Source organism: Nicotiana tomentosiformis, chromosome 3 (assembly GCF_000390325.3).
Source record: "Nicotiana tomentosiformis chromosome 3, ASM39032v3, whole genome shotgun sequence".
Classification (NCBI taxonomy): Eukaryota; Viridiplantae; Streptophyta; class Magnoliopsida; order Solanales; family Solanaceae; genus Nicotiana; species Nicotiana tomentosiformis.
The window spans coordinates 14870155-14894051 of record NC_090814.1 but is presented as its reverse complement, the minus strand read 5'-3'; the positions used below and the strand labels follow the sequence as shown (position 1 = coordinate 14894051).

Below are 23897 nucleotides of genomic sequence, written 5' to 3'. Positions count from 1 at the left end.
ACAATATTTCATAAATTGCACATCAAGTGCTCAAATCTTACAACATATCACAGATTGCACATCAAGTGCTCAAATCTTACAACATCTCACAAATTGCACATCAAGTGCCCAAATATTACAACTTGCCACAGAAATCAACAATACAATATTTTCCATAATAAGGAGCTCATGGCTCGACCATAATGTGCACAACACCTAAAAACAATCAATAGAGATAGAAATTACTCAACATAAAGCAAAGTCTTCATTAAATTTAAATTTTCAATAATTATATAAACACCTCTTCTTAAGCTCATTTAATTAATTATTTGCAGAAAAAAAATTCATAATAAAATTAAATTACAATAATTATCAAACCAACAAATTCACGGAATTACATAAATAATCAAGTAACAATCACATCAAATTGTCATATAACAACAGATTCAACAACAACAAAGATTTAGGCATGGCAAACAGATGATTTAATACTTATCCACGATTACCCAATTTATTACACAATAATGCCTAAGACTTTAATTCAATGAAAATTTGCACATATAAGCCCGAGTACGTACTCATCACCTCGCGTACACGGCTTTTCAGATTTCACAATTGGCACATAAGACTCAATGCCTAAGGGGTAATTCTCTCACTCGAGGTTAAGCAAGACACTTACCTTTTTGAAGTTAGGCCGATATTCCAAAATAGCCTTCTTGCTTGAATTGACCTCCGGATAGCTCAAATCTATCCAAATTAATTGTATAAATTCATTAAAATTCATCGAAAATAATTCCGGATAATAGTACGTTGACTTAAAATTTTATTCCAAAAAGTCAACAAAAGTCAACGCGGGACTCGCCTCTCGGAACCCGACATAATTTTTATGAAATCCGAATACTCATTCCGATACGAGTTCAACCATACCAATTTTATCGAATTCCAATAATAAATCAACCTCCAAATCTTAAATTTAAACCAAGAGTTCAACCCAATTCACTAATTTAGTGATAAAAACAACAATAGATTCATGTAATTTAACCAAAATCAAGTTTGGAATTCTTACCCCAATGTTTTCCTTGAAAAACTCTCAAAAAATCGCCTCACCCGAGCTTTCTTGGTCCAAAAATGGAAGAATGACACGAATTTGGACTTTATTCTGCTGCCCAAGGATTTGTTCTTCGCGTTCGCGAGACTCCCCTCGCGTTCGCGATGAACAAATTCTTCAAAAGTCATTTTCAAACTCTTCTCAGACAGCCTTAAGTATAATGTTCTTAACCTTTTGTACAAACCTCTAAATGATGAATGGTTTGACTTTCTGAAAACTAGACTCCAAGGACTATAACTTTCATTTGTTGCTCGTCTCCCAATTTCTTATAGATTACGAGATATAAGCTTTCAAAGTTAGCGCTGTGCAACAGAGATTTCCAAACTCTTTCCGGACAGCCTATAGTGTATCTGCCATAACTTTTTGTATACAAATCCAAATGATAAATGGTTTACCTTTATAAAAACTAGACACAAAGGACTACAACTTTTATTTTTAGATCATCTCCAATTTTCTTATAGATTGCGAGAAATGAACCTCTAAACTCAGATGACGAACAACAACATTTCCTTCTTTGCGAACGCGAGAACCTATTCGCGAATGCGAAGAACAAAGTCCTAACAGCAAAATCCTTCTTCGCGAACGCGAGAGGCTCCTCACGAACGCGAAGAACAACACCAGAACCAGCAACCAGCAGTATCAAAATACCCAAACTTGGTCCAGAACCACCCCGAATCAAACCTGAGTCCCCGGGACCCCGTCCAATCGTACCAACCAGTCCTAATACATAACACGAACCTGCTCCAGGACTCAAATCATATCAAATAACATCAAAGCCACGAATCATACCCCAATTCAAGCCTAATGAACTTTGAAATTTCAAATTCTATATCTTGTGCCGAAACACATCAAATCAATCTGGAATGACTTCAAATTTTGCACACAAGTCATAATTGACATAATGAAGCTATTCTAATTTCCAGAATCAGATTTCGGTCCCGATATCAAAAAGTCAGCCCCGGTCAAACTTTTCAAAAATTCATCTTTCGCCATTTCAAGCCAAATTCCTCTACGGACTTCTAAATAATTTTTTGGACACGCTCCTAAGTACATAATACCATACGGAGCTATTGACATCATTAAAATTCCATTCCAGAGTCGTCTTCACACAGTTCCGACTACGGTAAAAATCCTAAGACTTAAGCTTTCGTTTTAGGGACAAAGTGTCCCAAATCACTCCAAATCATCTAATAACTGAATTCAACCGCGCACGCAAGTCAATTCACATAATAAGAAGCTGCCAAGGGCCTTATGCCGCCAAGCGGGGCTTAAATTCTTAAAATGACAAGTCAGGTCATTACATTCTCCACCTCTTAAACAAACGTTCGTCCTCGAACGTACTAATAATTATTCTGAGGTTACCGAATTAATGATTTTTACTTTTACATATATACTCACGGTTGGTCCCACGTTACTGCATTGGAGGTAAGTCCGGAAACACCATCTCATTTGAGATTATTTCTTTTATTCATATTTGTGAACCTTAAGACCAATTCTTTACAATCCAACATTTCAGAAAGTCCGATTTTTCATCAACGCACAGTATTAGTCTCATCTGGCTTTAGCAACTCGTGCCTACGCACACATCAACTTTCTTGATGGTGTTGAAGTATTTTAAAGTTTTTCTGGGGTGTTACATTCTTCCCCGCTTAGGATCATTTGTCCTCAAACACATAACATAATTTATCTCTTCTTTCACATATATCAATCTCCCAATTATTATTTTTTTCTAACTCTCAAATTTTTCAGAAAATTTCGGCAAAGTCTCCCCTGTAAATGGGCCTATCCACCTGCTAGAGTAACACCAAAACGACTCTTAACAACACATTCACAAGGTATATATCAATAACACTGATCTCAATATTACAAACATTGCATTATCATTATGATATCAGGACATGAAGTACATCATATGTATGCTCATCACCACATCTCAGGTCTTAAAAGCTGTTCATAATTAATTCCAACATCATTAATTAATCTCATATTAACCAGTACCTCATTTCAAATTTTCACAATACTGACAATAGAATGTGAGGCATGAAGACCTCATGATTACTTACTCGGATTCATGATTCACATTTAACGCCACCTAGGCACTCATCTCATGGGCTAAAACTCAATATTTACAACATGAAAATGGCTGAATATGCACAGAAAATATACAAGAATTATCAAATAATCCTAATAGGAGTGACTCCCTATTAATATTATTGTACAAATTAAATTTCACACAGGGAGAATTTTAAACTCATAATTATTTCATTGCAAGGACCTCGTCCTTATATAACTTCCACCACGGCTTGTAGCACGATTTAAATATTTTATATCATATAAAAATTGCGAGGATCTCGTCCTCAACTCCGAATCACAAGTATTTTTCACATTGTGCCAACTGAAAATTTTCAATTTTCTTTCTTTCTTCTTTTCCATATATTTCATAAGCAGTTTTCACAACACATAATGAACCCTCATACCGGTAGGGCATAAAATTCATTAAAAAAAATTGGAATCAATTATTCCGAAACACATTAAACCCACTGTGGTGAATAACAAAAAATTACTTTTGGACTTATAGCCTTCAATTATCCCAACAAGGATAACATATAAGTGGGTCACAAAATTACGAAAACTTACCCATAAGCGGAGCATAATAGGAGGACTCACCTCAATATTCAGAACCGAATCAAATTAAGGGAAAATATCCTTTTATAACAAAAGCAGGATCATACCTGTAACGACACCATCTGGTGTATTGGCCTCAGCTAAATCATAGCGATTATATCAATGGGTCGGGTCTCCACCTCTTAGGCGTCCACTACCCGCCCGTCCTCCACCTCTAGCTGACTGTGCACGTGGAGTATTAACTGGAATAAAGCTTGTAGTTGGAGTGTTCTGATGAAATCCACCCCTCCCAAATCTGGGACAATCTCTCATGATGTGCCTAGTATCGCTACACTCATAACAACCCCTCTGAGGTCGCGGCTGCTCATACTGAGTCTGTGCCGGATAACTGAAATAACCACTGTAAGAATCTCGTGTCGGTGGTGCATGGTAAGAACTTACTGGAGCACTCCAAGTAATCTGATGTGTGGACTAAGCTGGCCGACTGCTCGAGCCTCTGCTATAACGGGTCCTAGCTAAAGAGTAAAATCCACTGAACCCTCCAGATCTTCGAAACCTTTTGGCCTTCTTAGACTCCCTTTCCTCGCCTAAAACACCCTCAATCTTCCTTGCAATTTTCACTACTTGTTGAAATGGAGTATCAGTTTGCAACTCTCAAGCCATTCATATTTTAATATCATAATCGAGCGGACCCGTTCTCTAACTGTAGGAACCAAGATAGGTGCATGATGGGCTAATTCACTGAACCTGATAGCATATTCTGACACTGTCATAGTGCCCTGACGCAACCGTTCAAACTCTGTGTGCCACACATCTCGAAGAGTCTTGGGAACAAACTCTTTCAAGAACATTTACGAAAATTGATCCCAAGTTGGTGGTGTTGAATTGGCTGGTCTACCTTCTTCATATATTTGCCACCACCGATACGCTGCGCCTGACAGTTGAAATGTAGTAAAGACAACTCCGCTCACTTCCGTAATACCCATGGTGCGGAGAATACGGTGACAATTCTTTTTTTTTAGAAATCCCTAGGAATCCTCTATAGCTGTGCCACTGAAAGTAGGTGGACTATACCTCTTAAACCTTTAAAGTCTCTTTTGTTCTTCTTCTGATGCCTCTGGCCTGACCTCAGGCCGAACCGAAATAATAGGTTGTACTAGTATTGCACTCGGAACCTGAACAACGTGAACCTGCTGCTCGGGAGTTGTGGTAGGAGTCTGAGCTACTCACCTAATCTGCGAAATATTTGGTGCAACAGAGATCAATCCCGCCTGAGTTAATGTACCAAACATACTTAGGAACTGTGCTAAAGTCTCCTGAAGCCCTGGGGTAACAACAGGTGCTTCTGGTATCTGTCCCCCAACTGGAGCTACTAGTGGCTCCTCAACTGTTGTTCTGATAGGTGCTCTAGTCGCAGCACGTGCCCTTACTCGACCTCTACCTCGGCTCCGGCCTCTTGCAACCCTAGCAGTATGTGCGGATGCTAGCTCAGCTAATCCAGCAGTACGTGTCCTCACCATCTGTGAGAGAATGGAGATACAAAGGTTCAAATTCCAAATTCAACAAATTCCGCATGACAAGAATGAAAGAAATGGAAATTTTCCAATAGTTCTGTAGCCTCTCGAAGATAAGTATAGACGTCTCTGTACCGATCCGCAAGACTCTACTAGACTCGTTCGTGACTCGTAGGACCTATGAGCCTAGGGCTCTGATACCAACTTGTCACGACCCAAAATCCCACCACAGGCGTCGTGATGGCACCTAGTCTCTAAGACTAGGTAAGCCGATTTCAATTACCTTTTGAAGCCATTTTTTTAAAACTAATAGCGAAAATAATTACAATACACAACGTCCCAAGACTGGTAGTACTGAGTCACGAACTCTAACTGAAAATATAGAATGATCAAGAGGATCAAATATACAATATTGTTTGACTACAAGTTAACAGTACAATAAAATGAAAAGACTCCAAGGGACTGCGACGACCAAACAGCTCTACCTTGAATCCTTACGATCCCGCTTTAATGCTGCTCTCAAGTCCGTTATCTCCAATACCTGGCTCTGCACAAAAATGTATACAAGTGTAGTATGAGTACACCATGGTCGGTACCCAGTAAGTATCAAGACTAACCTCAATGGAGTAGAGACGAGGTATAGTCAAGACACCCACTAGTTTAATAACCTTTGCAATATAATATACAAAATAATATGAAACAAATAACATCAAGGCAACATAAAACAACCAATGATATGCACGGTAAGATAATAAGATCACTATTTAATATCGCTCAATAATTAATAAATACAATTACACCCAGTTAAATCAAGTTCTTCAATTAAATATTCTTCACATATAATTCTACCAATTAACTCTCTTTTAAATATACTTTTTCTCAAATAAATATCTTTCAAATACAATTCTTTCATATAATACTTTCTAAATAAAAATCCTTTCAAATAAATATTTTGAATATAATGCTTCAATTAAGAAGTCACCATGTGACATCTCATTTCATAATCATAAAAATACGGGTCTCAGCCTATTTTTGTATTTTTCATAAACACGGATCTCAACCTATTTTTCATATCTCCACAGCACTTCGTGCCCACAATTAAATCATCATATTTTTCCGGCACCTCATGCCCTCATTTCATATCTCAACTGCACGGACAACTCACGTGCCAATATCCTCAATGTATATAAGATCCACATGATCAATTTATTTTTCAATAAAGTAAGGTTAAAATCTTTAAATCAAGTAAGAAATCAATAAATGAATGAATTTATTTTAGAATCATTTGAGTAGAGAAATAACATTTCAATTAAAATGAAACACCAGATAAACTACCGATTTGGGTATAAAATTTATTAAATTAAAACATACTAGAATTTTTCTTTTATTTAAAACAACTCAATCATCAAAAACAAATACAACCCAAAATACAAATCCTCAAAGTCTCGTACGAAAAAGTCGAGGTCAACACAATACATCAAAAAATACAAAACACTTAATATTAAGTGAAATAATACATCACGGAAAACATAAGAATTTACAAATTTCGAAAAAATAAAATAACCAAAGGCAAGCGCAGCCATAGAGAAATATCGACAAAAGGGCACTCCCGAGGTACCGCCTCGTAGTCCCAAATCATAAATAAATTCACAATATCTCATTTCCTTATATCACTGTGGGAGCCTTCATATTTAATTTTAAAGAAATCATTTTTCTCGAAATAGCATCCCGCGTTTTTAGCCATCCTTATCACACTGCATGACTTCTAGTAGTTCCCCCACTAGCCATGCGTTTCAAGCCACCCTTATCTCACCGCATGCGTTTCAACACCCTGACCTTATACTACCGCATGACTTCTAGTAGTTTCCCTACTAGCCACGCGTTTCAAGCCACCCTTATCTCACCGCTTGCGTATCAATATCAAAATATTTCACAAATCGCACCTCAAGTGCCCAAATATCACAGCATAATACAACTTGCACCTCAAGTGCCCAAATATCACAGCATAATACAACTTGCACCTCAAGTGCCCAAATATTACAATATTTCATAAATTGCACATCAAGTGCTCAAATCTTACAACATATCACAGATTGCACATCAAGTGCTCAAATCTTACAACATCTCACAAATTGCACATCAAGTGCCCAAATATTACAACTTGCCACAGAAATCAACAATACAATATTTTCCATAATAAGGAGCTCATGGCTCGACCATAATGTGCACAACACCTAAAAACAATCAATAGAGATAGAAATTACTCAACATAAAGCAAAGTCTTCATTAAATTTAAATTTTCAATAATTATATAAACACCTCTTCTTAAGCTCATTTAATTAATTATTTGCAGAAAAAAATTCATAATGAAATTAAATTACAATAATTATCAAACCAACAAATTCATGGAATTACATAAATAATCAAGTAACAATCACATCAAATTGTCATATAACAACAGATTCAACGACAACAAAGATTTTGGCATGGCAAACAGATGGTTTAATACTTATCCACGATTACCCAATTTATTACACAATAATGCCTAAGACTTTAATTCAATAAAAATTTGCACATATAAGCCCGAGTACGTACTCATCACCTCGCGTACACGGCTTTTCACATTTCACAATTGGCAGATAAAACTCAATGCCTAAGGGGTAATTCCCTCACTCGAGGTTAAGCAAGACACTTACCTTTTTGAAGTTAGGCGATATTCCAAAATAGCGTTCTTGCTTAAATTGACCTCCGGACAGCTCAAATCTATCAAAATTAATTGTATAACTTTATTAAAATTCATCAAAAATAATTCTGGATAATAATACGTTGACTTAAAATTTTATTCCAAAAAGTCAACAAAAGTCAACGCGGGACTCGCCTCTCGGACCCGACATAATGTTTATGAAATCTGAACACACATTCCGATACGAGTTCAACCATACCAATTTTATCGAATTCCAATAACAAATCGACCTCCAAATCTCAAATTTAAACCAAGAGAGTTTTCTAAAATTTTTAACCCAATTCACTAATTTAGTGATAAAAACAACAATAGATTCATGTAATTTAACCAAAATCAAGTTAGGAATTCTTACCCCAATGTTTTCCTTGAAAATCTCTCAAAACCTCGCCTCACCCGAGCTTTCTTGGTCCAAAAATGGAAGAATGACACGAATTTGGACTTTATTCTGCTGCCCAGGGATTTGTTCTTCGCGTTCGCGAGACTCCCCTCGCGTTCGCGATGAACAAATTCTTCAAAAGTCATTTTCAAACTCTTCTCACACAGCCTTTAGTATAATGGTCTTAACCTTTTGTACAAAACTCCAAATGATTAATGGTTTGACTTTCTGAAAACTAGACTCCTAGGACTATAACTTTCATCTGTTGCTCATCTCCCAATTCCTTATAGATTACGAGATATAAGCTTCCAAAGTCAGCGCTGTGTAATAGAGATTTCCAAACTCTTCCCGGACAGCCTATAGTGTATCTGCCATAACCTTTTATATACAACTCCAAATGACAAATGGTTTACCTTTATAAAAACTAGATACAAAGGGCTACAACTTTCATTTTTGGATCATCTCCAATTTCTTATAGATTGCGAGATATGAGCCTCTAAAGTCAGACGAAGAACAATAAAATTTCCTTCTTCATGAACGCGAGAACCTCTTCGCGAACGCGAAGAACAAAGTCTTAACAGCAAAATCCTTCTTCGCGAACGCGAGAGGCTCCTCGCGAACGCGAAAAACAACACCAGAACCAGCAACCAGCAGTATCAAAACACCCAAACTTGGTCCGAAACCACCCCGAATCAAACCCGAGGACCCTGGGACCCCGTCCAATCATACCAACCAGTCCCAATACATAACACAAACATGCTCGAGGCCTCAAATCACATCAAACAACATCAAAGCCACGAATCATACCCCAATTCAAGCCTAATGAACTTTGAAATTTTAAATTCTATATCTTGTGCCGAAACACATCAAATCAATCTGGAATGACTTCAAATTTTGCACACAAGTCATAATTGACATAACGAAGCTATTCCAATTTTCAGAATCGGATCGGTCCCGATATCAAAAAGTCAACCCCCCGGCCAAACTTTTCAAAAATTCATCTTTCGCCATTTCAAGCCAAATTCCTCTACGGACCTCCAAATAATTTTTCGGACACGCTCCTAAGTCCATAATACCATACGGAGCTATTGACATCATTAAAATTCTATTCCGGAGTCGTCTTCACACAGTTCCGACTACGGTAAAAATCCTAAGAATTAAGCTTCCGTTTTGGGGACCAAGTGTCCCAAATCACTTCAAATCATCCGGTAACTGAATTCAACCATGCACGTAAGTCAATGCACATAATAAGAAGCTGCCCATGGCCTTATGCCGCCAGGCGGGGCTAAAATTCTTAAAACGATATGTCGGGTCGTTACAACAAATCTTTCATCTGAAAAGTCTATTATACCCTTGACATTATAAATCATCTCGTTTATGTAATACCTTCTATATTATATGCTATATAATATACCTTTACCCAGGTATTTTATTTATAATTAAAATAACTTGATATTATTTTTATAATATATTCGTACATTTAATTTTTTTTAACGTTAATTTTCAAGATATATAAGTAGCATTATTAAATTTGTCAGTAATATTACCGTGAACAAATCTCAAGTCTATGTTATTAACCATACTTAATGAAATATCTTTAATGAAAATTATAAAATTAAAGCTTATTGATTTATCATCCAAGCCATACTCATTAATCCAATAAATAAAATACTCACATTTAGCACAATGACACATCAAATTAATACTTTCAAATAAATAATATTAATAGATAAAGTTTTAAAAAATTTAATATTAAACACAAATATCTCTGAAACTATTTTTAAATTTTTTATTGACTATAAAACATTATCATTTGTTAAAAAAATATATTTGTTATTACTTCAAATAAATAATAAATCATTTTTTATTTAAAATATATTCGTGTTTAAATATAATTAAACAAATTGAGTGTCATGAAAAAATTAAATGTATGGATATATTATAAAAATAACAAATAAATAAATTTAAGTTATTTTAATTATATGTAAAATATCTAGGTAAAAATATATTATATAGTATATAATATAGAAGGTAGTACATAACTAAGAGAATTTATAATGTCAGGAGCATAATAGACTTTTCAAGTAAAAATATTATAAAATCTGGCCAAGGTGATTTTTGTGTTAAATAGAGCAAAGTAAAATAATTTTTGTGTAACAAAAGAAAGAAAAATAACTTTTAGGTAATGAATACAAAGTTGAAGGATTTTTACGTAACAAAAAGAAGAAAAGTAATTTTTACGTAATGAATACAAAGTTGAATAACCATCCATAAAATTTACTCAATATTATATAATAATGTATAAGCTGTATAAACACCGCTGCATAAATATATTGACTATGTTGTACAATTTAAACAGTGCGAGCTCAATGGGAAGGCCACTAAAGCAATTGCTTTAGGTTTCCCAAAGTTGAAGGCCCCAAAATTGGTTATTTTTTATATTATTTATATATTATAAATTTATTAATAAAGAGATTAGATTTTAACTTTATTTTTTGGACTGTGATAGAGGTTATTCAGATAAATAACTGAATTTTATAAGAAACATACAATATTTGAAAATGAATAACTTGATGATGACTATGTAGTTAAAAAAATAAAGTATCTTTTGGAGATGATTATTTCTTATAAAAAACACATAAACATATTTTTTGTCACTTCAAAATAGACTTGAATTATTCCAAATGAATGAATTTTCCTAACATCTACTTTTGGTACAAAATTCAGATTATAATATTATAAGATTTATAAAGACACTATCTTAACCGTCAATATATATTTTTTATAAAATATAATATAAGTTTTAGTGAGGTTGAGTTACTGAATATCTCCAATGGTGGGACCTAGGAGGTAACCAAGGGAATGATCAGGATACAAACAAAAGGGTTCGACCCAAATCGAAAATAAAACAAGGAACAAAAAAAATATATTATTAAATAATTTAAAGCCTCTTATTAAGGCTTTGGTTTTAGGCTACAACTTTCGTTGAGCCACCTCTGAATTTTAAAAATATGATTAACAACAAAAATAACAAATTCATCTGTGGAATCTAGGGAGGATAGTGTTGTAATGATCTAAACGGTCATTTTGACTTTTAGAACCCTGTTCCCCTAAATAAAACTTTACGTATGTGCTTTTATAAATTTTATGACTTGCGGGGATGGTTGGTTCGGGATTTGAAAGTGTTCGGGTTGAAATCGGAACACTTGGTTCCTTAAGTTGGCCTTAAAATGCTAAGTTAGATTTCGGTCAATATTTTAAAAAAATGACCCCGAAATAGAATTTTGATGATTCCAACAGCTCCGTATAGTCATTTTGGACTTAGGAGCGTATTCGCAATTTTATTTGGAAATCCGTAGTTAAATTAGGCTTGAAATGGCTAAAATAGGAATTTAAATTTGAAAGTTTGACCGGGGAGTTAGACTTTTTGATATCGGGGTCGGAATCCAGTTCCGAAAATTTTTATAGCTCAGTTATGTCATTTATGACTTGCGTGCAAAATTTGAGGTCAATCGGACTTGATTTGATAGGATCCGACGTCGTTTGTAGAAATTGAAAGTTTCAAAGTTCATTAGGCTCGAATCTATGTGTGATTCGTGTTTTTAGTGTTGTTGGATGTGATTTGAAGACTCGACTAAGTTCGTATGATATTTTAGGACTTGTTGGTATATTTGGTTGAGGTCCCGATAGGCTCGGGAGTGTTTCAGATGGTATTCAGAGTATTTTTCCTTCATTTTGGCACTGCTGGTAGCTGCTGATTTCTAGTATTTTAAACCTTCTTTGCGATCGCAAATATTGGGACGCGATCACGTAGGCTTAGTTGAGGCAGTGTTGATTTTGTTCTTCGCGATCGCGTGAGGTCAACCGCGATCGCGTAGGTTGGGTCATTATGTGCATCGCGATCGCGTGGCATTGTTTGTAATCGCGTAAGGTTAATTGAGAGCTGCTGAGTTTTGTGCTTCGCAATCGCGTAAAGTGAGATGCGATCGCATAGCTTTGATATTTTGTCACTCGCGAACGCGTGAAGAAGGTCATGTTCGTGTAGAGTAACGGACCAGGAGTGGAGGTCACGCGTTTGCTCTATGCGATCGCGTAGAGCTGAGAATTCTGTGCTTTGCGATCGCGTGGGGATATCCGCGATCGCGTAGAGTTAAATCTGGGCAGTGAAAATTTATGCTTCGCGATCGCGTGTGGATGTTCGCGATCGCGAAGAGTAAAAGCCTGGGCAGAGAGTTTAAGTTCCATTTTTAACGATTTGGAGCTCGGATTGAGCCGATTTTTGGGAGATTTTCAAAGAAAATATTAGGGTAAGTGTTCTTAACTCAATCTTGGTTAGATTACCCGAATCCATCACTATTTTTAATAATTAATTGGTGATTTAAGTTGGAAAAATTTAAAAACCCTCTTGGATAGATTTGAGGGTCGAATGTTTATCGAAATTTAGTTATTTTGGTATGGTTAGACTCGTGGTTGAATGGGCGTTCATATTTCGTAACTTTCGCCGGATTCCGAGACGTGGGCCCCAGGGGTAATTTTTGAGTCAATTTCGTATTTTTATTGAAAAATATAGTATTTTCTTATGAAATTGATTCTATAATTTTTGTTGACTGTATCGAATTAATTATGACTAGATTCGAGTCGACCGGGGTCAAAAAATCGAGAAAAAGGCATACTACTTAGTTAAATTGGAGTAAGTCGAGGTAAGTGACTTGTCTAACCCGTGTGAAGGAAATTTTTCCTAGGATTGGTATTGAAGTGATAAATTGAAATGTGTAGAAAGTTGTGTACACAAGGTGACGAGTGTGTACATGGGCTAAATGTGAAAGATTATGTATTTAATTTGTGTAGATCGTTGTTGCATATTAATTAAATAATTTTACCTTGTTATATTCTTCATCATTGATTTAAATGTTTATACTTTAAATTTGCTTAATCTTTTCCTGCTAATTATTTTACCTGTTTAGTTGAAACTTGGTTTCTTTTATTCTGTGCATTATTGAAGGTTGATTTTTTTTAAATTAAATATTATTAATATGAATTATTTGACATTTTAAATTTGGTATTGAAGCAACGTACTAAAATTTTAAAATACTATCTTGTTGAGATATTTATTCCCGAATATTTTTGTTAGATTTCGTACTCATTGTGATGGAGCCGTTAGCTCTTTATTGTGGAAAAATATTATTGTTGAATTATTTTGGCATGAGCCGTGAGCTCTTTATTATGAAAAAAATATTGTTGTTGATTTATTTTGGAAAATTAAAATATTTGGGCACTTGAGATGCAAATTATGATATATTGTGATATTGATACGCATGCGGTGGTATAAGGTCTGGATATTGAAACGCATGTGGTGAGATAAGGGTGGCTTGATACGCGTGGCTAGTAGGGGAAACTACTAGAAGTCACGCTGTGTGATAAGGGTGGCTAAAATGCGGGATGCTATTTCGGAAAAAATATTTTCTTTAAAATAAATTGCGAAGGCTCCCGCGGTGATATAAGGAAAATGAGATACTGTGAATTTATTTATGATTTAGGACTACGAGGCGGTACCTCGGGAGTGCCCTTGTTGATATTGATTTATGGCCGCAGTTGCCTTTGATTATTGTTGTAATTTTCTTAAAGTTGAAAAAAATTCTGTTTTATTTTCACGAGGTATTATTTGCCATTATTTGGTGTAATTAAATGGTGACATACTACTTGACTCATTTCCATTGTCATTTTATCTTATTATATTGATAAATATTTTACCATGCCATTATTTATTTTTCAGCAGGGCCTGACCTGACCTCATCACTATTCTACCGAGGGCATGCTTGGCACTTACTGGGTACTGATGTGGTATACTCATACTACGTTTCTGCACATCTTTTTGTGTAGATCCAGGTACATCTCCCAGTCGTCAGTGAGTTACATGTGTACGGAGACTTCAAGGTATATCTGCCAGCGTCCGCAGACTCCGGAGTTCCCTTCTATTATTATCATGTTGCTTCTTTATTTTCTTTAAACCTTGATATATAGAGACGTTGATGATAAATTCTTAGAAATTTATGACTTATTTCTACCGGGTTTTGGGAGTTGTAATTAAGTGAATTGCAGATTTATTTATTTCATATTTCTATTATTATTCCGCATTGATAGACTTACCTAGTCTTAGAGACTATGTGCTATCACGACATTATACGAAGGAAATTTGGGGTCGTTACAAGTGTGTACGTAGACATTACCTTACTTTTTACCAATAATTATGTTGGTAAAAAGCTTTTTGTGGGGGTGTAGTTTATGAAAATTCTCCATTATTTATTCATTTATTTTTCCTTATGAGGAACGAAATACATGTTAATTAGGTGGACCATTCCTTATTTTCACACATTTCCAAACGAAAATTCCTAAGTGGTTAGACTCTCCAAATTCTTGTAAAATTCTAAAGTCTCAACTCCGATGACATTACCATGGACTGGTCAATCCCTTTTTAGGGGCAATCAATTGTAAACTAACATTGGCATATGCAAATCTTGAAAATCATAGAAAAAGAGTGACATAAGAAGCTTTTACATCAGTTTAATAAATTCTTCATCTATGATTTTCTATATAAACAAATCAAAAGTCAAGAATGTCAAAGTGCTTGAACTTTGTGTTCAACCCTTGAAATTGTCCAATCTTTTGGCATTACCATTAAAAGTAGCCAAAAAGGTTTCTTAAACCATCTCAATTGTCTACTATGCATAGCATATCTGTCTGTATTTATTCAAAAAGTATTTTGTTACTCCCCCGCCCCAAAAAGTAGTCTTTTGGCAATGCAAATTTATTTCAAAATATTTGAGTTCAAAAAGTTACTGTATTTATTAGTAGTATTTTTTAATTAGTAAATTTACTATTTTAATTAGTAAAATAGTAATTAAGTAAAATCCTTAAAAAATAATAAAAGATAATTTAGATAAATTTATTTTGATTACCGCTATTAAATATTTTTCTTAAGAAAGCTGCAAAGTCTTCAAAAAAGGCTAATATGAACTAGAGGGAGTACCATATACTCCGAGCAGTAACTGCTCTCTGTGTCTCAAATTATCTGTCGTGTTTCTCTTTTACACGCCCCTTAAAAATATATTAATTAGAAGGAGTTTGAATTATTTTATCCTTATTTATGTCTTAAGATATAATCTCTTTTTATTGAATATTTACTCTATTTAAGTACTATCTCCATATTCAAGATTAATTAATTTTAAGGATAAAATGAAAAAATATATATAATTTATTTTATCTTGAACTTTAAAAATAATAAATAATTTGAAATAATAATTTTTAAAAATCACAAAAGATAATTTTAGACGGATAAGTAAAGTTTTTGTAATTTAATAAAGGAAAACACTAGTAGTGGGATTTAGTATGGGTATTTGTGCAATTATTTTGTTGTATTCCCTAGAAAACAGTTCCCCCAAGTCCCAAAAAAATAAATAGTGAATAATGAACTTTTTGTCTTCGTTGAAGAAACCACACATGGAGTAGTGGGGATAAGGTATTAGTGTCTATAATCAAATTGTACTGATTGTAGTGAAGAAAGCAAATGACATAATAGAGAGGCTAGCAAGTAAAGTGAATTTTGTACATGGAGAAGTAGGGACACATCCATTGATTTTGTTTGCCACGTTAAAATAAATTCATCATCAGTATTAAGAGACTATTTCGATTGTTTGATCGAATCTATTGTCTTTTACTAGTACAAATATTAATAATTATGTTTTCTAAAATTTGGACAGATGGAAAAAAAATCAAATAATATTTTTTATCTCCATTGAATTTTGAACCCGAGAATTTATGATTATTCTTATTTAATAAGCAAAAACTTATTTATTACCTTTTTTGTTCCTAAACTTATCCTTGCTATAATTACTGAAGTAAGATGTTTAAAGAGAAATGAAAATAAAGAACTAATACTTTATAATCAATATTATTATATATATTCTTTAAAAAATGTACAAATACTTTAAAAACACAAATAATCTAAACTGGAGGGACTATATTACTTCTCCTTAGATTTTTGGTGTTATTGCCTATTGTTCCTCTATGCTTTTGAATTATAATTAAAAACTTTTTTGTTTTCCAAAAGCTCGAGTACTATTCCTTGGCTGGAGAAAAGTTCTATTTAGCTTCTTCTTTTCAACTATGTCTTGTAAATGTCAAAACGAATCTTAATCTGTAATTTAGCACTAAAAGTCTAAAATCACAAGATTCTGCTTGCTTTGCAGAGAAGAATTAAAACACCTACATAACTACGATAAAAAGTCCAACTTTTATCAAATTTGGTCTCGCTTTCAATTTTGTTAAGTTATTGAGTGCGAAATCCATGAACTTAATTCTTAGGACTAAAAAATGCACTACCAAGTACCAACAGCAAGCGGTTTTCGCGTTATTAAAATTTTACTCTTCTAAAATTACAAAAAAATAAAAAATAAAAATGAAAATATTTCTTGTGAAATACCCAAATTATTAAGGAAAAATAAGAAAGAAAAACATCTCTATATATATATATATATATATATATATATATATATATATATATATAAGGAGGAAATAGAAAAGATGACTTGACACCTCTTTTTGGCCAAGAAACCTATTTATTTTTTTCCTCCTTTTTTTTTGTCTTTTCTCCCTATTTTCTCCTCATATAGTAAGAATGAAAGCCTCGATTATTACTAACTCAACGTTTCATATTCCTTAATAAATGCAGACAAGGAAGTTTACTGCTGGTTTATTAATTTAATAATTGCTTCTTTATGACACCAAATAACATAATTGTAGTTTACAAGGAATTTAGATTTTAGACAGTCAAGAACTTCAAACGGCTTAAAGCACTAGGAAAGGCAAAGAATGTTTTCTTCAACTTTCCCACACTATCTGACTATAAAATGCATGTCTTTGTATTTTTCGGTTCTATGGATAACTAGATTGCACTCTCTAAATCTCTTCCCAATTTATAATGGTTTTTTTGAAGGATGCTTTCAGTGTGTGTTGGTTGTGCTTGGTGTGTTTAGCAAGGGTAGATTAAATGTGCTTTATACTGACAACTGTTTTAATCATTCCTCGACACATTATAGGAATTTATTTTGGTCGATACTAAAAGGAATGTGAAGAGTTCTCAAGCTTGCAAGATAAATCCTCGAATACGTCCTCAAGCTTGCATGATAAAAGGTCCTTTTGCTTCTTCTTTTTTACCTTTTATATCTACTCATTATATTTGAAATTTGTTCTCTTTTGTTCACTATTTTTTCTTCTCTCTTAGGTAACAAAACTACATTCTCTTGACAGTTTTTGGCTCTTTGAAGAAATTATGAAAAAAATGCACGAGCCAATCACAAAATAACCTGTAATGTATCTAGAGTAACAACAACAACAATCCCAGTTTGAACTCATAAATGGGGTCTCGGGAGGATAGTGTGTACGCAGACCTTACCCCTACCTCATAGAGATAGAGAAGTTGTTTCCGATAGACCCTCGGCTCAAGGAACAATGAAGATAAAACAACCAAGTAGCAAAGAATATTAGCAATAATGTAGCATGGTAACGAGCGTGATGTATCTAGAGTAAGAGCTTTATATAAGTCCAACATGAACATTTGATATACTCCCTATTTACGTGTTGAATTTGATTCTCTTCTAAAATAATTTATAATATGTTTGATTAAAAATGTTTTCTCTAATATATATTATTTATGTATACCTGATAATATATTGAGATGTATAGAGTTCTTTTTAATATTATTCATGTACTTCGAAGTTTTGTATACAAAATGTAGTATTAAATATTTATATGTTACTTTTAGATAAAAATTTACTCACATCAAGTTATGTTCTATGAATTATAAAATGAGTTTTGAAGAACTTATAGTGACAATCTATGTGAAAAGTAAATTGATTGTATTTGGTTTCAACTCAATAAATCGTTTGAGTACTCCTTTAGCTATTAATTACTACTACAATATATTAGTATTAATTAAACAAAAGATAACTGCAGAAAATAAGAAAGGGCCAACAAAGGTTGGTGTGATCAAGATAGTGTGAGTTAGTGTTTGTAATGTGATGGTGAATGTTCATCAATTTCCTTTTTTGGTCAATGTTGAGTTCTCGGTAAGGGACGTTAATGAAAAATAATGAGTTTTAAATATCTTTTTGTAATCTAATAGTATTATGAAATTATTATTTCATAGATTTAACGAGGTCTTTTACTTCGCGCATGCAAATTAACTAGTGAAGAGAATAAAAGAAAGATTGAGAAGAGCACTTTCTTTAATGTAGCCGTACTTTTTTTCTGGTTAGATGTAAAAAGCAAGAGACAATTTTCTAGAAATCTAAATAGTTTTAGCAAGATATATAAGGAATCTTTACCCCGAAAGACAAGGGATACTGTTAGCGTGTCTCAATATCACAATAGTTTTAACGTGCAACATAAGAAAAACAGTGGAGAATATTGTAATATAATATGCTTTCACCTTATTATCTACTGTGTTGTTTTCCCTCCACGACTTACTTAGCCTATATTAAAATAGGTAGCTTTTATCGACTAAGTATACTGAAGGAACTGTTGCTGATTATCACCTGATGTTAATGCTTACATTTCAATTATTTCTTGACTGCTATCGGTAATATTTACTTATGTAACTATACCCTATATTTCCTAGTACTTTTGTATTTACATACGCACTTATTTACCTCCCTATGGTAAACTTTATTCCTCCAAACGTTCAGTGCTTTTTCAATATTCTTCTACCTAAAAGTAAAAGTGTAAAACTACCTATTACTCCCCCATACTGAGGAGAAGCTTAAATTCTTCAAAGCGTTAACTTACATTACTTCTGAACAGTCCCCGAGGTTAGCTCAATTGACAAAGGTTGAGGGACTTGTGTTAAATTACAGATTCGAGCCATGCACCAAACTAACTAACCCTGGTATATTTAAGTGGAGAAGGCTAGAGGGACGGCCCCATCATCCCCGAGGTTTGAAGGGTGAAGTTGACCCAAAGGGTCAGCAGCTAGTATTCTGAACGACTTCTACTTACATATCATCAAACTTCAACTTCTTAAAAATAATAATAGTAGCCACTTTCTCCAAAGAGAAATGACTTGCGTAAATGAAATACCAATACGAATGGCAACAAACATATCATATAGCACGTAGGCAAACGGATCAAGAACACAGAGACAATGAAGGGCACAAGTCAGAGCCATTGAAGAAATCGGAACCTTTTTTTGAGTTAAAAAGGGATAGACATATATTATACAGAGAAATAGGATGAACGAGGACAAATTACAAATTGCATGAAGATGTCCACCAGACCAGCACAAATAACAACTTACACACTTGAGCCATTCTAGCACTTGACAGGGGCTGCAATGAACTAGCAAAGATGCTCCGCTTTCGATGCCTTATACCATCCGTATCTAAGAGAAACCACAAGACAAGTGGCGAACTTATAGGGAGATGGACAGAGCTTAAAACTAATGAATCATGCTTCAATTCACATAACCTTCAACAAAGGCTCCTAGATTTTATTAAGCTTTTCGGCGACAACCACAGGATTTGCTTTAGCTATAGCATCCCGACCAGCATTCTTATAATCAAATGGGCAGTCATGTTTGTCCGAATAACGATGAACTGCACAGAAAAGATTGCCACACTTGCAGTTGAAACCTGTTAAACCCACACGCTTGCGGCAAGTATTGCACCTACTTAGGCCTTCTTTTGGCTTCATCTCTGAACTCGAGGCTAATTCTGCAGAAGCTTCTATGGGGACGGCCTTTAATTCCCCCGAGCCAGTTTGCACATCAATGACAGCAGCAACAACAGGCTCTTTGTCATTACTGCTTGAGCTTCCATTTACAATGTTGTCGAAGGATGCAGCTGCAAGTTTAGCTTGTTCCTGCTTCAATATCATGTCCTTGTGACACTTGGAACACATATTCATGGTGGCCGCACTACCAAAAAACCCACAGTTGTTAACACAAAGGATGGGGCCTTCTCTAGCCTGGCAACCTGTCTCTTTTGAAGACTCCATTTCTGCTATAAACCTGCCACTTGCCACATCATAAGCTCATTATGTGCCTGGATATATCATGAAACAATAAAGTACATGCAGATCCCATATCTAAGGGACTCTGCAATTATAAAATATCCAACTTTTTGCGTCATTGCTAGATATATGGTCTATGACCATAAGAACACTTTAAACAACATCACCAAAATATGTGCTTTAGCGTTAATGCAACATTAAATTGCACTCGACACAATAACCTAAAGAGTTAATTACTAGAGGTAAATAGTGAAAAGAAGCAACACTGACCCCCCGGACTTTAGAAGGTGTCAGAGAAAAAGACACAACAGTTTGGAAGAAACCACTTTATATATTTCGACCCAAAAACAAAACTAGATAAAAAAGAAAAACACAAGTCAATTACAAGACAACTTGATGCTACACCTAAAAATATGCTTAAAAGGTGCTAGGTCAACTCACTGTTAAGATGTGCTAGCCTAGACTCTCTCTTAAAAGTCCACCTTGCTTAGATCATTACTTGTTTCATCTGATAGAGAGACAAGCCCAATACTTAGCAAATAGATTTACAGAAAAGACAGTTGAGTTGTTGTCAACAATAGCCGTAGTAGATTATCATAGACTCCTATATCCCATACTGTTTGCCACTTTCACTTTTTTCCCCAATTTAAGAAATGCCTTAATATGATTATCAATATTTCTCAACATACCAAATTAATATGAAAAGTTGAAAGTTTAAATATGTTCTAACTTATATAGTGGAGGGTAGTGTTGAAAAAAAACTGCCCGCTTCTCAAAAGGGTGACACAGTTTTGGGACATCCAACAAAGGCAAGGGTGACGAATGAAAAGGGAAAGAGGGAGATATTCAAAACTGCTTTGCTTGAATAGTTTTTTTTCTAACCAATTATAACTTCTGTCTAGGGGATGCATATCTTTCTCAAATAGAGGTTGACGGAGTTCAACATCAAGCATTCAAGAGAATACATCATATATATAATACCATCAACTCCATCTTATAATTTCTTTTCTATGATACCCATTAACTGACAGTCACTGAAACAATTTCAAGGGAGTCGTAAAATATCAAGCACAAGAGACGGTGATGAGCTAGTAGCCTTTCAGATTCATTTTTTCTCTATCAAATATTTCAAGTAAATGATACTTCTTTAGTATCGAATATCATTAGTTAGTCCACACAGGATAAGGGTGTTGCTACTGACAGAAATGTAACTGGTAAAAGATCCAGGAGTTTTAGCTTCATACAAGAACTTAATTTTTCGACAAATACAGTAGTACTATCTTACCACCTTAAACCATAGAATGTATTTAGAGACTGGTTCATTGCAAGCAAAGAACACACGTATAAACTAGATATTCCAGTATATTAAATGACCATCCTTTACTGGTCACTCCTTTTCATAGTGGTCAAGGAAGTTTTCTTCACGCCATTAGGTCAAGAGTTTAAGGCTGGTAAGTCGGAAACAAAAAAAAAATGACCATCCAAGACCAGGCCACAACTTTATGTCGATAAACTGCTTAATACTTCTCAATCAGACCAACTATTAATTTACCCGACTTAGATCAGGTGCTTACATGGGAAGCATAATGAAACCCAAACGAAAACTCTAACCAAATGCACTTAAGTTCAACTATTTCTCCACCAAGATTACACCACAAGCTCTCAAAATTATGCAACAAAGATACAGAGACTTCCTTACAAAAGCTAAAGCAAAACAAAAGAAGCTAAATGCTCATGGCGCTATCTCAATAATTTTTGATAACCAAAATATATATAAGCAGTGGCACTATCTCAATAATTAACCAAGGGAAATTACAAAGAGAAAAAAACACATAAACTAACATTCAATGCCACAGTTCAGCAAAAGGCTGGACCATATAAAGACTACAAGTACTTCAGATGATTCAGATAACATCCACACTTCTCAATTTTAGTAAATTCATCACAATTACCCCTAAAAACAATGAAATTTAGCCATATGTCACTTGAGTCTGCATATTGATATGCAAAAAAGATAGAAACTTTAAAACAATTTAGTCCTTCAGTTAATTTTTATAAAAAATAATTTTTTTTTAAAAAAAACAACCCTTTACCTAAAAACATCACAGAATAGCACGAAAACCCAATATAACAAATATTCAAATCTAACAGATTAACCTAAAGATCACTTTTTTAGCATACAATACAGCCAATACACGCTTAATTTTCTACGAGGATCAAACATAAAATCAATAAAAAAGATATACAAATATTTTTTTTTTAAAATCTCACCGGTCAATCGAATCAAAAGCTTTCCCTGATATTTCTAATAAGAATTAAAACTCAGAAAAATAACTTTTCTCCTTCCCCTATCGAAAACCGAACAATTTTCCAAAAGAAAAAACAATTAGATCAGAATCTACATAAATCAGAATTAAAAGCTTCAACAAAAGAAAAAAAAAAGGCGGAAATTGATAATAATGAAAATACCTTAAACCAGAAGAGATAATTGGAGAAACCGAGAGGGGAATAAATTGAGAGGATTATTAGAGAAAGAGAGATTGGGGGCTGAAAGGAGAAAAAAGGCAAGAGAGAACGATTGAATTGTTGAATTATTTTTTTTTATTTTTTTCTTTATGGCTATTATGGGTCCTATACGGAGTATTTAGAACTTAGCTTGCTTTTTCACTGTCTAAACTAACGTCTTTTTTACCTTTTTGCCATTCCCTTTTCGTTACGGAGATTTGTTTTCTCCGACTTTTGTTACGGAGATTGGCAATTATTTTTTTGGATAGAGATGCAAGCTAATTAATTACTATTAACTAATTAATTTGAAAATATCAAACATCTTTGTAACAACATTTGACGTTTAGATTTATTTGAATTATATAAATAAAAATTATTTAAAATTTAATTTTTTTCTATTTTAGTATTACATATAAAATATAAAAAAATTATTCAAATTTAAAATCTCAAAAATATATATATATATATATATATTAATTAAATATTAAAAATCTAAATATCTTATTAATAAATTCATAACTAAAATGTGCAAAGATTTAAAATTTTGTGCAATAAAATTAAAATATACAAGGATATCTTCTAAGAGATTGAACGAAATCTTTAACTATGGAAGTAACATAATATTCTTTAACACGCGTGGTGTATTATATTTTTAAATATTTGGTCAAAATCTTTAAACTTATCGTTAATTATCCTAGAGATTTTATAGCCATAGAGAGATAATTTTATAAAAAGCTTACTGTTATAAAGATGGACGTAGATGTTATAGGTAAAAAAAACTGTTATAGATAGATAAGTATAACATAAAAAATCGATACGGAAAAATTTAGCTTTTATAATGAACGTCTGTCATACAAAAATATTGTTATAGAGAGGACTCACCGTAATAATAAACTAATTAAGTGGAGAGTCTTTTTCTTTTCTTTTTTTCCTCCTTTTTTCTGATGATATAGAACAATTTTTCTTTATTACTCTTGGAAAGGC

The 23897-nt window shown here is 33.7% G+C and overlaps 1 protein-coding gene across 3 annotated transcripts; it reads right to left on the bottom strand.

The window, feature by feature from the left end:
* Positions 1 to 19565: 19565 nt before the first annotated feature.
* LOC104103134 (zinc finger A20 and AN1 domain-containing stress-associated protein 8-like) lies at positions 19566 to 23160 on the bottom strand. Of its 3 annotated transcripts, none has more exons than XM_009611018.4 (2): positions 22878 to 23160; positions 19566 to 20412 (listed from the first exon to the last, which is right to left on the bottom strand). In XM_009611018.4, the coding sequence occupies exon 2, from the start codon at positions 20391 to 20393 to the stop codon at positions 19881 to 19883; it is 513 nt and encodes a 170-aa protein (XP_009609313.1). In that variant the 5' UTR covers positions 20394 to 20412; positions 22878 to 23160; the 3' UTR covers positions 19566 to 19880. The 3 variants fall into 3 exon arrangements, with proteins under 3 accessions (XP_009609313.1, XP_009609312.1, XP_033513840.1); XM_009611017.4 differs by having other exon boundaries at positions 19566 to 20406; positions 22878 to 23156; XM_033657949.2 differs by lacking the exon at positions 22878 to 23160 and adding an exon at positions 22680 to 22821 and having other exon boundaries at positions 19566 to 20406.
* Positions 23161 to 23897: the final 737 nt, after the last annotated feature.

Coding starts and splice junctions, on each gene's coding strand:
- LOC104103134 (XM_009611018.4), bottom strand. CDS start 20,393: ATGGAGTCTTCAAAAGAGACAGGTTGCCAGGCTAGAGAAGGCCCCATC.